At 43.5% G+C, this 16,505-nt stretch overlaps 1 protein-coding gene across 1 annotated transcript in view; it reads left to right on the forward strand.

Annotated features, from left to right (window-relative positions):
• Positions 1 to 16,505, forward strand: part of SLC12A4 (solute carrier family 12 member 4) — a 135,468-nt gene that overhangs the window by 70,240 nt on the left and 48,723 nt on the right. The window contains exons 7-12 of the mRNA XM_068261427.1: positions 6,536 to 6,777; positions 10,327 to 10,541; positions 12,609 to 12,773; positions 15,370 to 15,468; positions 15,632 to 15,689; positions 16,099 to 16,273. Coding sequence (XP_068117528.1) covers positions 6,536 to 6,777; positions 10,327 to 10,541; positions 12,609 to 12,773; positions 15,370 to 15,468; positions 15,632 to 15,689; positions 16,099 to 16,273 — 954 coding nt within the window. The remainder of the gene's footprint in view (positions 1 to 6,535; positions 6,778 to 10,326; positions 10,542 to 12,608; positions 12,774 to 15,369; positions 15,469 to 15,631; positions 15,690 to 16,098; positions 16,274 to 16,505) is intronic.

Below are 16,505 nucleotides of genomic sequence, written 5' to 3' on the forward strand. Positions count from 1 at the left end.
TGGCTGTGCCAGGTCTAGTCCGTGTGGCTTGCACAGACTTGATGTAAACCACAAGCGAAAAATGACCAGCACTCGCCGATTCTTAAAAAAAGCAGGTTATTTATTCACAAAAAATGTGAACAAAGTATAGCCATGACATCCGGACTTCCAGAATGTAACTATAGCTCAGTAGTAGTAATAGCTCTTAGCTGCATAGAGATGCATGAAGATCTCCTCAAGGATAGGTTACGCCTTTATTGCAGCCCAATTCTGCTCACAACGGACTGTCGCCGTTTCAAACGGATCAACCGTTCTTTGTCAAATGATAGCATGTCACCATTACCTGCCTATACCCTATTTATACCCCTTCCCCCTAAGCTATGACCAATCACTACAAAGGTGGACCTGATGGAGAACTGGGAGCAACTTCCAACCACCCAATCACATACTTGAACAAGAAGATTCAAAAAAGTGCGCCCAAAAAGTCAAATAGGAGTGTCCAAAACGTTACATCCTCCAATCACAAGACGGTGCGCCCAAAACGTCGCACTAATGCGTCAAAAAGGTAGCATCAAAACGTTGCATCATTACCACGTAAGACGCACTGACGTCATGTGTCAAAAACGTCGCATCACACTTCTCCCAGAGTAAAATGCACTATAAATTTATTTCCTCCATCGCTGCCACTTAGTATGTAGTGAAAATTGGACTGATCTGTCAGGTTTTGTACTAGTCCATCTCCTCATGGGTGATTATCAGTTATTTATTTAGATAAGCACTTACTTAACTTTTGCTCTGGTCAACCACCAAAATATTGTGCTACTTAGAATCTCCCATGAGGAGATGGACTAGCCCAAGATCTGTCAGTTTTTTTAGGAAAAACATAGTTTATAGTGCATTTTACTCTGGAAGAAATGTACATTTTTTTATATGTATGCATTTTAAATTGTACCTTGGCTAATTGATCGTTTCCTTAAAGGGAATGGCCAAGCTACAAAAAAAGACATCTACCTACTCGGGGCTTCCCCCGGCCCTGGCAGCCGACATGTCCCTCACCAAAGCGCTGGTGTCCCGGGATCACCTACGTTTGCGATGGCGACCTTGCCATCCTCTTCTGCGCCTGCGCATTACACTCCAGACCACGTGGGCGTGGTTGACAGCAGCTCTTGCACAGTCTCAGAATATCCCAACCTGGCAAGGTGGCTATCGGGAACGAAGGAGATCCCAGGACACCCGAGCTGCGACGAGGGACATGCCGGCTGCCAGGGGCTGGAGGAAGCCCAGGGTAAGTAGATGTGTTTTTTTTTTGTTTTTGTTTTTTTTCTTCTAGCTTGGACATTTCCTTTAATTAGTCATTCCCATTACTGGCTGATTTGCCACTAGCCAATTCGATCAGATCGATTGGATCCATCTGAAAAATGCAATGAGTCTAAAAACCTGATCGAATAGGATTGTGGGAATTCGGCAGTTAGGGTATGAACGATCATTTCCGATTGCAAACTATCAATCGGCTGCAGAATTGTACCATTTATGGGCAACTTGGCATTTCTTCTGCAATAAAAGTTGGTCATGAAAAATGTACTCTTCCCCTTTTTCTTAGGCGCGATGAGAGGAAAGACTTCATGCAGTTTATTAGCGGTCTGAAGTGGCACTACACTAGTCCCTTTCAGATATCCAGCATGTCTTGTGAATGGCCCCTGTGTTCCTCTGAACGGTTGTTTACTCTTAGATCATCAGTACTGTACAAGGATTTGTATCGCCTTAAAGTTGCGCAGGATTTAGTTTGCCGGCGTAGCGGTGTGTGTTTTTTGTTTCATACTATATACTGTATTGTAGATCAAACAGTGGTTTTTGTGCCTCAAGATATTTCTATAACCACACTCTATAGACTCTAGTTTGGTTGTGCGTTTATGTACTTATGCCATTTAGCTATTAGTGGATTACACAATTCTTGAATCACAAGTTGCAGATTATTTTATGCACCAGCTAACCACAATACAAAAGGATATGGAGTGCATTATGCTATGGAACGCATAAGGCAGTTTGGCATGCAAACTTGTATTTAAATTAACACTGTAAAGAAAAGTACATTGCAATCTGTATTTTACTTTTAAAATACCAGTTTAGCTGTTATGTTTATTGCATTGGTGTAAGTCTGAGGCCTGGAACCCACTGAAATCCGCAAACGCAAAACGCAACCGCTAGCGTTTTGTCTGAGCGGTTTGCAAGCGGATTCATGCGCGTTTTTGGTCGTGTTTTGCAACATTGTATTTTTTTGCCCAGCGGGTGCGTAGCGTTTTGTCTGAGCGGTTTGCAAGCGGATTCATGCGCGTTTTTGGTCGTGTTTTGCAACATTGTATTTTTTTGCCCAGCGGGTGCGTAGCGTTTTGCGTTTTGCGTTTTTATCCTGATTGGTCCTGTGAATTATTTTTCATTTTGTTACAGTGTGCTGAACCGCAAAACGCTAGCAAAACCGCTCAGTTTAGGTTTTGCTGAGCGTTTCCGCTAGCGGTTCAATACTTTACATTGAAGCGCTAACGCTCCCAAAATGCTGCACGTCCTGCGTTTGCGTTTCTGAGAAACGCAAACGCTCCTGTGGAAGTTGCCCCATCCATTAACATTAGCCCAGCGTTTTGGCAAACTGCTAGCGTATCGCAGTGCTGTCAAAACGCTGCCAAAAGCGCTCCTGTGGGTTCCAGCCCTTACACCAGGAACAAGTAAGCAGCTGTTCGGTGGAGTCTGGTAAGGGATTTAATATGCATGTTTGTTCTGGAACAGTTATCAGGCTATGCTCTAGTCAATTTACCATCGATGTACAGCAGATTTTATTGCGTTGCCTGATCGACTTCTGTACAGAATCGATCGAAGAAGTCAGACAGGATGGAAATTTTTGCTTGATCGGAGGCAGGTTGGGAGCGCGTCACTAACGCTGATGATGTACGCCTGTCCGGCTGGTGGGTTTTCTCCCGGGTCCTGTGCTTTAAACTCACTCCTCCTCCCCATGTCCACTTCACTTCTCTTACATGTCATGTTACCTAAGTCAAAGCAGGGTACAGGCTGGAGCAGGGCTGTGGAATCGGTACAGAAATCTTCCAACTCCGACTCCTCAGTTTATGAAACCATGACTCCAACTCCGGGTACCCAAAATGGCTCCGACTCAGAATCCTCGACTCCAATACTTAACAGGGCTGTGGATTTTGTACAAAAATCATCCGACTCCTGACTCCGACTCCTCAGTTTATGAAATCAACGACTCCAACTCCGACTCCGGGTGCCCAAAATTACTCCGACTCCACAGCCCTGGGCTGGAGCTTGTAGTGTTTCACGACCAGGAAGAGAAAAAAGGACATGGGGATGAGGAGACCCGAAGCTTGAAGTTGAAGTACTGGACTCGGGAGGGCAAGCACCAGCCGGACAGGTATTGAGTACTGTTGCTGGCCAAGGTGAACAACACAGATGAGGGGGAGGCCTGAGGGTGGCAGCGGGTACACATACTGCAATTTATACAAAATCTGTGGGCAGCCAATAGATCCCTCGCTAATCATAGTAGGACCTCTTGCACACTACATGCGATTCCATTTTTTTTTATTTTTTTTTTTTTTAATCAAAAAAAAAAAAGTACTTCATGCTACCAAGTTTTTTTTTTTTTTTTTTTTTTTGTTTTTTTTTTACTGAATCAAAAATCTGATCGCATTAAAAAAAAAAAATCAGAATCTTATGTAGTGTGCAAGTGGCCTAGATCTGAGAGGGATTTATCTGATGGTAGATCAGGTGGCCATTTAGTTTATGGCCACCTTTATTGAGAGAGCTCATGGGGCCAGAGCCAAGCAAAAAAAAAGTGTGTAAATGTATGCATACATATACATTTTTTAAATTATTTAACAATTGTTTGTGATGGTGGACCTTTTAAAGGGAATCTGAAATGAGAGGGATATGGAAACTGGCATGTTTCTTTCCTTTTAACCTGGCTATCCTGCTGATCCTCTGCCTCAAATACATTCTAGTCATGAACAAGCATATCAGATTTTCTGACCTAGTGCTGAATACACACCATGAGTTTCCGCGTCGCACGCGTCCGTCGATACGCGTCGATTCGATTATTTCCGAGCGCATTTCGATTATTTTTAGGTCGAATGCCATGTAAAGTATGGCAAATCGACCAAACGATCCATCGAACCGCGAATCGGACATGTTGGAAATAATCGAATCGACGCGTATCGACGGACGCATCGAACGCGGAAACGTATGGTGTGTATCCAGCATAGGTCTGACTCTAATTAGCTTCATGCTTTTTTCAGGTGCGATTCAGACACTACTGCAGTAGTAGATCAGCAGTGCTACCAGGCAACTTGGTATTGTTTAAATTGAAATTAATATGGCAGCCTCCATATCCTTTTACTTCAGGTTCCCCTTAATGGTTGTTAACCTGTGTTTGAACCCCAACGGTTTGGCGAGTCAGTCTCAGGGGCAGGGCTGTGGAGTCGGTACAAAAATCATCTGACTCCAACTCCGATTCCTCAGTTTATGAAACCACCAACTCCGACTCCAGGTACCTCAAATTGCTCCGACTCCTCAACTCCAACTCCTTAGTCTAATACTTACCAGGACTGTGGATTTGGTACAAAAATCATCCGACTCCCGACTCCTTAGTTTTTGAAACCACCAACTCCAGCTACCTAAAATTGCTCTGACTCCTCGACTTCAACTCCACAGTCCTGCTCAGGGGCTTGGCGAAGGTGTGTGTCCAATTAATTTAGTAAATATTTGTTTGTTTTTGTAAAAATTTTGTTATTTGAACGCAGTTATTTTATGTGCAAGTTTATTGTGCATGCTTTGTGTACACGAATAAATATATTTCTAGAATTTGAGTTTGAAAAAATAAATTATTTTTCCAACTACAAATGGTTTGGACTACGACGGCCTTAAAGAGGAACTCCTGTGAAAATAATAAAAATAAAAACATGCTTCATTTTTACAATAATTATGTATAAATGATTTAGTCAGTTTTTGCTCATTGTAAAATCTTTCCTCTCCCTGATTTACAATCTGACATTTATCACATGGTGAAATTTTTACTGCTGGCAGGTGATGTCAGTGGAAGGAGATATTTGGCAGTTGTAAACAGCGATTTCCCACAATGCAATGAGGTTCACAGACAGGAAACTGCCAGGACCATGGTCCTCACAATTTCCTGTGGGAGGGGTTTAACCACAGTATCAGCCATACAGAGCCCCTGATGAAGGAATAGATTTATCTTGTTAAAGGGGTTATCAGCTACTAATTGGGATGAAGTTCAATTCTTGGTCACAGTTTCTCTTTAATGAGTGCCCATGTGAAACGTGCAGTGTTCCGTACCTGTTATATAATGTAATCGTCCTTCCTCTGATGGCTTTGTCGGGCTCAGGCAGGAATGTGCTGCTCTGCTGTGATAGGATAGAAGCTATACACACCCTCTCCACGCCCCCTGCAGGCTCTGTGAGTCACAGACAGAGCTTCTCAGAGCCTATCACAAGCTTTTAGCAGCCATGTCTTTTGTTTGTAAGCAATGCCTAAAACTGGCAATTACAAGTCAGGATCGCAGCAGGGAGTGGCAGAAACAGCACAAAAGGGCCCAGGAGAACATAATAAATAGAATGGTATGCTTTTTATTGTAATAATTTCAGAGTACAGATTCTCTTTAAGAACCACTGCTTTTAAAGGGTATCAAAATATAGTGATTTTTTTTTTTTTTTTGCCCTAAGGCCCGGTTCACATTAGCGTTCCCTGTCCGGATCCGCCTGATCGGATCCGGACCGTATACTGTACAAACGGAACTTACGTTCCGCATAGCAATGCAAAGGCTATGCGGACTTCACACGCATCCGTTCTGTACAGTACGGAGCCGGACCGGATCCGGACTCCGGACACTTCCAACATGCGCTATTTTTTGGTCCGGCTCATCCGGCCCACGCACCCGGACCGGAGCCTGACTGCACCATCTGGATATAGAAAACCAATGGGAAACGGAAGCACAGAACACACTGGAGACAACACCAGACGTTCTACCCCACTTCCTATGCGTATTTATAGCGGCCATTTTGGATGGGGACACATGGGCCCAGCATATCTGGAGTGGAGCAGCAGTGACACAAGTGCTGGAGCTGTTTTGGCAGTATGTCGGAGGTGGAGGTGAGGCCTACAGCGGAGGACCTGATTCTACAGGTGCACCAGGTGCACCTTCTGCAGACCCCAACAAATTTTAAGGTATTTTTTTTTCCCCCCACGGATCCGGATGGCAGCCTGAAGCAGTCCTGATGCAAACGGACCGGATCCGGATCGGAACCGTACAGTTCCAATCCGGATCAGGTCCTGATACGATCCGGATCCGGTTCGTTTGCATGCCAAAACGCAAGTGTGAACGGGGCCTTAATTGAACTAGTCTTGGTTGAAGGGCCGTTTTAAAATTTATACATTTTTTTTATATTAGTAATATAAAAATGTATAATAGAAATAGTAAATTGTACAATAGGCATCATTTAGGCAATGTTGTAAAACCATTTGTTTTTGTTTTTGTTAGGTTTATATTGCTCCTTCAGCTGCCATATTTCAGGCGCCTAACACCCATGAAGGCTCTAGCGCCATGCTGAACAATATGCGTATTTACGGCACCATTTTCCTCATCTTGATGGCTTTTGTAGTATTTGTTGGGGTGAAATATGTGAACAAATTTGCCTCTCTTTTCCTGGCATGCGTCATAATTTCCATTATATCGATCTACGTGGGCAGTCTAAAGTCAGCCTTCAGCCCCCCGTGGTTTCCGTAAGTAAATCCTAACTAAAAATTTTGCGTAACACACAACTTTTCAGAATGGCCTCTTTTAACTATAGGCTAAAAAACTGATGTGTTTTAACTTTCCATAGCAGTGCATTGTTATAAAGCATTCATGAACTGAGCCATAGGACAACATGGACATTACTCTGAAAATCAGTTGTCCTTTCAGTTATAACTGATAGCAACTGATATAGTGTAAAAGGACACTAAGGGTCATGTCTATTATTTGCTCACTAAATAGTTATAGAATGCCAGTTTTTGAAACCTTGTAAGTTTTTCCACGATACGTTATAGGATCTTAAAAGGAACCCAAAGTGAGAGACCTGTGGAGGCTGCCATATTTATTTCCTTTTAAACCATACCGCTAGTGCAGGAAAAGTAACACTTACATTTTTACGCGTTACTGGTTCCATGCGTAAATTTTTACGCATGGAACCACTAACGCGTAAAAATTTATGTGTTACTGTTCCTGCACTAGCGGGAATGTGTAAAAATGTACGCAAGCGGCCCGCCGACCTCCGAGGTCGGCAAGCTGACAGCGGGGGACTGGAGCAGCAGCTGGTAGAAGCCCCAGGTAAGTGAAACTTTGTGTGTGTGTGTGTGTGTGTGTGTGTGTGTGTGTGTGTGTGTGTGTGTGTGTGTCCAACATATGTCATAAGTGGGGAGTTGTTTTTTTTGTTTTTTGTTTTTTTTAAACTTTCAGTTAAAGGGGGACTTCAGCCTAAACAAACATACTGTCATTAAGTTACATTAGTTATGTTAATTAGAATAGATAGGCAATATAATCCTACCTATCTGTTTTAAAAGAACAGGCAAATGTTTGTGATTCATGGGGGCTGCCATCTTTGTCATGGGGCAGCCATCTTTTTGGTTGAAAGGAGGTGACAGGGAGCATGAGACACAGTTCCAACTGTCCTGTGTCCTGATCACCCCTCACAGCTGCACACGCTAGGCTTCAAATGTCAAATTCAAAATGTAAAAAAAAAAAACCTTACACCAAAAAAGCAGAACGAGAACAACAACATCAGAAATCCCATCACGCTTTGCACAGCATCAGGGGAAAAATTCCCGGGCAGTTTTCTTCTGTGCAGCTAAAATGAGACTTGTATAAGAGAAACAAAGTTCTGATGCTGTGAAACTGTTAAAGAAACACCAGGCCTTTTCAGTGCTGCTGAGTCGATTTTTAGTCTGGAGGTTCACTTTAAAGGTTTGGTAGGAAAATGTTTTTACACTAGTTCTAAAATGAAGAAAATGTGCATTTAGCCCACAGTGGGCTAGATATCCTGCTGCAGACACCACCTATGATTCTTGTTTTTTGTGGTTCCTCCCATTTCCATTTGGCTGGCTCTTCAGTCAAATAATCCGGTTGAGGTTGAGCGAATCTGAACTAGGCATGCATGAGTTGCAAACAGTGCATGCCCAGTAAAGTCTTTCACACAAGTGCTTTCTTTCACTGGGCATGTACGGTTTGTAACTCGCAAATGACTAGTTTTTAATGACTTTTTTTCTTACTGGCTGGTGAACATCCGGAAGGCTAGGGGGAAGGGAGGGTCTTAGAACGGGATAGGCCCTGAAGACAGTTAGCAGCAGAAGGAGGGTGAGTAGTGGGTACCATGCTTTTTAATGGAAAGCTTTAGCACACTTCATGTATGCCTTAAAGTTAACCAGAGGTGAAAATAAACTGATTACCTTGGATCTGCCCTCCTACTCCTAAAAATGCAGGTGATCCCTCCACCTTTCTCCCAGAACAAGCCCTGGTGATTTTTATTTTTTTAAACCGCCGCCACAGTTCTATGCATGCCCACCTGCATGACCACAGCCCACGCCCAGATCAGCAGCCACCAGTCAGGACGCGTCTGCCGAGCCCTGATTGGTTGCTGCCAAGCCTGGGGCGGGAGCAAGCATGGCTATCCATACTGAAGGTGGGGGAGACTAATAAAGGGGCACATCTGGCCATCTATATGGGGGGGGCTAATAACTTTATCTTTATTGGGAGGGACTTATACTGGGGCACATTTGGTTATCTTTACTGGGGGAACTTATACTGGGGCACATCTGGCTAAAAATGTGGGATGAGGAAGATATTGCATTAAATGTACACACTGTAGCAAAAATCCATCTTTATTTGACAATCAAATATCATCACCATAAATTGTGATAGGAACATAATTTATGTTTTTTGAAAAATGGCCAAGTTAAATCTGTGGGGATCTACAGTAGCACTATTTATAGACTGTGATGGGTAAAAACTGAGAATTGTTTTTTTTTTTTTTTGGGGGGGGGGGGGTTTCCCCTCCTACTTAGGCTAATTTCACACCAGGACGTTGTGTTAGAGGGGGCGTTAAGGTCGCATAACAACCCCCTAACGGAACGCCTGGTGGTGCTGGATCTGGACGTCAGAGTGAGCCGCGTTGTGCAGCTCACTCTGGCGTCAGTGATGCCGTGATGCGCACTCTTGTGCGCATGCGGCATCACGTGGTCCCGCCGGCCAATCGCCGCACAGAGCGGCTGCTCCAGGAAGTAAACACTGCACGTCATAACGTGCAGTGCATATTAATTAGCCATCTGCCTGGCCGCTCTCCGCTCCTCCCCAACATTACTGAGCATGTGCAAGCAGTCTAACGCGGCTCAGCCGCGTCCAAAGTACTGCATGCAGTACGTTGTCTTGTGACGCAGCGTTACAATGTAACGCAACGTTCGCACTGTGAACAGCCCCATTGATTTTTCATTACTGTGCGGTGGGCTGCGTTACAGGCTGCTCTAACGTGCGCCTGTAACGTCCCACTGTGAAACCAGCCTTAATTCATAGATATTTTCCTTGGGAAAAAACACTTCCCAATGAAAGTCTAGTTGTCTTGGAACAAAAAGAAGTCTGTCTGTCTATCTAGATAGATCTATCTATCTATCTCCATAAATTTCTCATTGAGGTGTCAAAGGTAGGGATAAAGTTATTGCTGATGAAACAGGAACATGGCTATAATGTCACATCTGCTCTGGTTTTATTTTTATATTTAATTCAGTCATTCCAGAGGAATACCTTTTTCAGGTGGCCCAGAGATTCATCTTATTAAGATTCAAAAATCTGGCAGCAGAATGAATGTACCCCAGTTACTGTACATGTGTTACTCTCCAGCTCCGATTCATTTCTTGAGGCCAGCACTACAGCTTAGCAGATTCATGAGATGCTGCCATGCTGGCTACAAAGAGGTACTCTTTCAGCAGATGGAGGAGATGGGCTGGGTCAGGTGATTTGTGCTTCTCTCTGATTATGCCATGTGTGGGTGATGATGGGCTAGGAGGAGGAGTCTTGGCAGTTTCCTGTCTAGCATAATTGCAATGGTGTCTCAATAGGAAGAGAACCTATAGGATGAAGTCATTCATGTACATTCAATATACAGTATGTATTGCAAAAAGTAACATGCAATGCTCAGAACATAAATTTGTATTTAGTACATTTGCATTATCTTTTTTGGTATTTGTGTAAAATGTAAAATTTTGGAGAATAACATTTTTTTTTTTGTTTTTGCTTTTTTGTAGTATCTGTGTACTAGGCAACAGAACACTTTCTAGAGACAAATTTGATGTATGTGCCAAGACAACAGTTATTGATAATGAGACAGTTGCTACAAAGCTGTCAGAACTATTTTGCGGAACATCAAATTTTTCCGGTAGCACGTGTGACGAGTATTTTCTTCACAACAATGTCAGTGAGATCCCTGGTATTCCTGGAGCTGCCAGTGGCATTTTAACAGGTAAGTACGATCCTATTCATTTGTTTTTATTTACGGTACTTTGATATTTTTTCTTTAGTACCGAGCTTTGCATTACTTTTGGATATCATACCATTATGATACAGCACTTTAACGGTTTCTTAATAACTCCATGATCAATATTTATATCGTATGACATCCTGTATCTCCATATTTTTCTATCAATTCAGGAGCATAAAACTATTGCGTTTTATAAGCATACACAGCTCTTAACTTTGTAAGGGCCGGTTCACACTTGCGGTTTCGCAAAAACCGCACCGGATGTCCGGACCGCACCGGAGCCGGATCGGACCTGAACCGTACGGTTCCTGTCCGGATCCGGTCCGGTTGCATACGGTTTCCGTGCGGTATGAACACGGTTGCGGTCCGGATCCGGATAGTAACAACCTGTATAAAAACAAAAAAAAATGTTGGGGTCTGGGAGGTCAGCAGAAGGGGGACCTGTGGAATCAGGCCCTCTGCTGTTTAGCACTCACCTCCACCTCCGACATGCTGCCAACATCTCCGGATCCGGATCCAGCTGTGCTGCTCCACTCCAAAATGCTTGCCCATGTGTCCCCAGCCAATATCGCCGCAAAAATCCGCATAGGAAGTGGGGTAGAACATCCGGATTTTTTGCCAGTGTGTTGTGCGCTCTCCGGTTCTCATTGGTTTCCATTGGCCGGATGGTGCAGTCCGGCTCCGCCCCGGATACGGCTGCCGGAGGAGCCGGACCAAAAAATAGCGCATGTTGGAACGGACACCGGAGTCCGGATCCGGTCCGGCTCCGGTCCGGACGAAACGGACACATGTGAACCCTGGCATAGACTTACATTGCTATGCCGTGCGTCCGTTTCGTCCGGCCAGCATGCGGTGCGGCTCCGGCACGGCTATTCCGGATAGCCACCGCTAATGTGAACCGGGCCTAAGGGAGAAAAACCCTGCTGTAGCCAGCAAGACAGAACAGTAGACATCAGTCATTAGTAATTAATCATGACGGAATTCCAATATCAGTGGGATTGAGGACCCCTTTTATTCAGACTAAATGTGGTCATACGCTAGTAGATTTTTATTTTTTATTTCTTTGCATTGATATCCAGCCAACTAGAAATCATTGCCACAAATTATTCCCGATTCACTGCTCTCCGTACAAAATAGGTCGCTTGTGCATGACCAAAAATTTTGGTGGATCAGGAGGGCATCTCTAGCGGCATATGATTTTGCAACGAGCAACGCAGCAGGAGGTACTCTCACCTATCCATGGGCTGATTACGGTGTCCTCTCCCAGCTGGCTGCTTCCTCTCTTTTCACTTCCGTGTCCCCAAACGCCTATGTGACGTAACAAACACTACATGCCACGCTGCCCCAGTGTCTGTCTTCACATCACACAGGTGCTCAGGACTTGGAAGTTAAGAAACAGACTGGGAGAGCAGAGACTGGGACCGAGGGGTGAAAAGGTGAGCTACACTGTATAGCTTGAGGGCCTGGGAGACCCAGCAGGCGCACACAGGTTTTCAAAGGTTTCATGTTGAAATTAATCGAAAATCTCTGTGTAGAGGGAATCAAGCGGATTGATCTCTCTCTTCTCTCTCTTCTCTCTACTCCCTCTCTCTACTCCCTCTCTCTACTCCCTCTCTCTACTCCCTCTCTACTCTCTCTCTCTCTCTACTCCCTCTCTCTACTCTCTCTATATATAATGATTGGAGAGGGATCTATCTGTTGGCCATATGGACAAGAGTATGGCCAGCTTATATTCGCAAACAGTGTTTCCATGAAAGATTTTCCTGGCTGACAATCAACACATGAAACTCAAGTGTGTACCTAGCTTGAGCCACTTCCCGTGTGCCTATAGAGTCCCCTACCTCCACTCGAGCTAACATGTCCCACTTGACCTTATGGACACTTTGGAGACCAGCTAGTCATCGAAGGTAGTCTCTTACCTCTTATCTTTATTTTAGTCCTGTGCACAGAGGAACCTTTTACTTAACCTGCTAATATTGCCTATTTATACCTTATTTAATCTGCCACCTATTTTAATCGAGAATCTTCTTGTTTTTCTTGTATGCTCAGACAACCTGTGGAGCAATTACCTAGAGAAAGGCGAAATTCTGGAGAAGGCCCATAAGCCATCTGTGGATGTTCAGGGATCAAAACGGTTTCTTCACTTGTATGTTTTGTCAGATATCACAACTACTTTTATGGTGCTTGTTGGCATCTTTTTCCCTTCTGTCACAGGTGAGCATATCAAGAATGCAGTGTTAAAGATATTGTACTTTGCATGTAGCTTCTCTCAAATATTTGATTCAACTTTGTGCTCTGAATGTGACAGTCACAAGCGACTGACTGAAGTTAGTGAAAAAAAAAAATCTGTAGCCACCACTGTTTTTTCCAGCATTTTTTTCCCTGCCCAAGATAACCACATGATCCCAGGACATGTCCTGGCAGCGTGCAGTCAGTGGCAAGATGCTCGTGACCAAGAATACGTAGTCTAGTTAGGATGGGTACCTCAAAGGCACCAGAACCCATCAGTATTTGTTGCTGTATTCAGGGGAAAAAATAGCCTCAGATCTGCAACCATGCCCTGTTGTTGACCAGAATTTGATGATTTGGGATGCTGGCAGCAATCAATAGCACTTCCATCATCTCGCTTAAAGGGATCCTGAGGGGAAAATAAACTGATGAGATTAACAATAGTAACTATTCTCCTGCTTCTTAAACAACATTACTTCTTTAGATATCCCACAGTTGTATTTTATGTTCAAAGACTTAAAAAGTAGCTTTAATGTTTTATTGTCTCTACTCTATGAAACTCTTTCAAATTTCCAATAGCTAAAATATGAGCTGTTGACTTTCTTCTTTTAATCCATTCCCTGCACTCGGTCACTGTCCCCAGCCAAGAAATTAGTTTTTTTAGCTGTAACTCCTTATCAGTGAGTGTTTGGCTATAGTCCACCTAGGTCCCACTGGAGAGAAACTGTCACTTGCATACCTGAATGTTAAACATTTTCAGGCCTCTTTCACAGTAGGACGTTGCGTTTTGATGCGACGTTAAAGTCACAACGCAAATTGCATCGCAATGGGCTTGATTCACAAAGTGGCGCTAACTGTTAGCGCCGCTGTGAAAAGCCTTTAGTGCCCCTTTAGTGCAAAGGTGGCCCTGAACTGCAGAGATCTTTCTACCATGTGTACAAGTTTGTCAGGTCTTTGGCAGAAGCCATGTCATGTGCTTTAGATGTGTCCCTTCTCCTCTGTCATTATGAGCTACTTTACCCCATTCCTCTCTCTATCATGTTTCACAAAAAAGGCATTTTCAACTTGCTCTGTATTTGTTCAGCACTATCTGATGGCTATGGAGGTCTTTGGAATCCTAGGGTTACGTGTGTGTGTGTGGGGGGGGGGGGGGGGGGGGGTTCGATGGCATTTTGCCCCTTTTTGAAGTGCGTTGCCTCACCTGGCAGGTTGAAAAAGTTTCAATATTAGGTCCCTAACACTATACAACTATAATGGGGAGTACAATAATGGAGGACATAAAATACATGCCCTGTAAATGGGGGGCTATTAAAAAATGTAAGTGTTTAACTTCGCGTACGTTTTCTGCGCACTGTTTCTCTGCAGGAAAACGCGTTTTTTCACAACAGCTGATGTAAATGATACAGAAAACTGACAAAATGTGCAGAGTCATTATGCAGAATGTCAGTTTTTTTTCTTTCTTTCTTGCTTTCTTGCATACTGAGATACAAACCCTGATGGTTCACTTTCACTATATGAAATGCTAGGCAACTATGGATCTCCTAGATAAATGTGGCCTTCTTAAAGTGACAATCTAAAGGTTTTAATGATTCAGGAATAACTTCAGTTTTCTGTCTTGATTGGTCAGGGGCAAAAGGACAGTCATTTACAGTGTTTAACTATCTGTGGCAGCAGAGAGAGGGAAAGGGGTGGGTACCTCCTCTTTTGGGGTTTTAGTTATTTTGTGCTGATTTCCTGGTTGATGTTGTAAGTGATATATTGTATATACTCGCGGATAAGTCTAATTTTTCAGCACACAAAATGTGCTGAAAAGTTGTCCCCTCCCCCCACCCCCCTTGGATTATATGCGGGTCAGTTGAGCGGAGCCGGTTTTGTTAATGGCAGAGGAGCATAAGGATTGTGCACTAGTAATTCTGCTCTTGCCAGCTGGCTCCCTGCTGTATCCATGCAACGCATCCCCTGCAACGTGGTGTGCAGAGTGCACTGCTCAAGACTACCTCCCCAGGCTTGTGAAGTGGAGCGTGTAAGTAACGTGTCAGCGGTGCAATGATCAGGGATTCTTCCTGTGTGGCATTCGCTGTCAAATATCTATGACCCAATCTAGTGGCGTCTTCAGACACATCTATCATCACAACACATCTGGCTACTGTGGAGGGGGCTATATTAGGGAGGGCGCTTAAACGTGAGTCAATCACTTTTTCCTGGTTTCTTGGCATTGTACATGAGGGTAAGAAGCCATAATGTCTCATGACATGCTCTTGTATTTTTGAAATGCAAATAAAATGTCGGGGGGGGGGGGGGGGGGGAACCTCTCCCTCCATTAACGTAGGGTTGCCCTTCATCCCAAAAATATTTGCAAGGTTCTTCCGAGGTTAAAAGTTTGATAGAGGCTGCTAAAGGCTGCTGTAAATGATCAATAAAATGCTAATTTTCAGTATTTTGTAGCAATACAAAATTACAAAATGCTCCATGTAAGCAGAATAACGTGTATTGGCATATTGTAAAGTACACCCTTCCTTATGAAACAAAGATCTATATAAAAACATAATAGAACCTTGAAGACCATGTTTGTCTTTCTCAGGTATAATGGCTGGAAGTAATCGGTCTGGAGACCTTAGGGATGCACAGAAATCAATTCCTATTGGCACCATATTAGCCATAGTCACCACATCATTGGTCTGTATCCTACACATTTTTTTCCCTCTGGAACTTAAATATTGTTTGTAGCTGTGAATTCTGAAAAATTAAAAATTCTGTCTTTGTAAAAGCTAGTCCTATAAATGCAGTATACCCAAACTGTTTGCTTCACCATCTTTATTTATTGGCTTAACTTTACTACTCAGATTTTAGCACTGTGATTCTCTTTGGAGCTTGCATCGAAGGTGTTGTTTTACGGGACAAGTAAGTATAAGTCATGTTCTATATGGCAGTTTGTCTATAAAATGTATTTTTTGTTTTAATATATTTTAATGACCTAGTTTGGGAAATTGTGTACCTTATTGCACCTGCTTGACCAAAGCACAGAACCTTGCTTAGTTTGATCTGGAGGGCTGTTCCTTTTTTAAGCAGTAGACCTAAGTGGATTACCAAACCTGGGCCAGGACACTCTGTTTACGTGTGGTTTGTAGTTGCTCCCTGTGTTTGCTTTCGACCATGCCCTCCAGTTTCTTCCCACATCACAAAATTACTGTGGTAGGGATTAGATTGTGAGCTCCTCTGATGGAAATAAATTACGTGAAAAATTAACTTGTTTTAGTAATGACCGTTTTTTTTATTGAATAAGAGAAGTTCATCTTTTCCTCTTCTTCAGGTATGGAGATGCAGTAAATAACAACCTTGTGGTTGGGACCCTTTCCTGGCCTTCTCCGTGGGTCATAGTAATTGGCTCTTTCTTTTCCACTTTTGGAGCTGGGCTGCAGAGTCTCACGGGGGCTCCACGGTTACTGCAAGCCATCGCCAAGGACAATATCATTCCATTTCTGCGTGTGAGTAAACTCTGGTCTGGCATGATGACTTTCTTTTAGCGATACATTGTGGGTTATTTCTGTGGTTGACGTCACAGGAAATGGGGATTGTGGCCAAAAATTCTCCCTGACGCTCAAAGGGCTATTAACACTTGACAAATGCAATCTGGAGGTACTTATTTGGCTTCCTGGCTGTGTTTAAAAAAACAAAACCTTACCCAAGACCTGTAGAGTGAAATGCTGGAAATGGAGA

The sequence above is a fragment of the Hyperolius riggenbachi genome, chromosome 11 (genome assembly GCF_040937935.1).
Source record: "Hyperolius riggenbachi isolate aHypRig1 chromosome 11, aHypRig1.pri, whole genome shotgun sequence".
NCBI lineage: Eukaryota > Metazoa > Chordata > Amphibia > Anura > Hyperoliidae > Hyperolius > Hyperolius riggenbachi.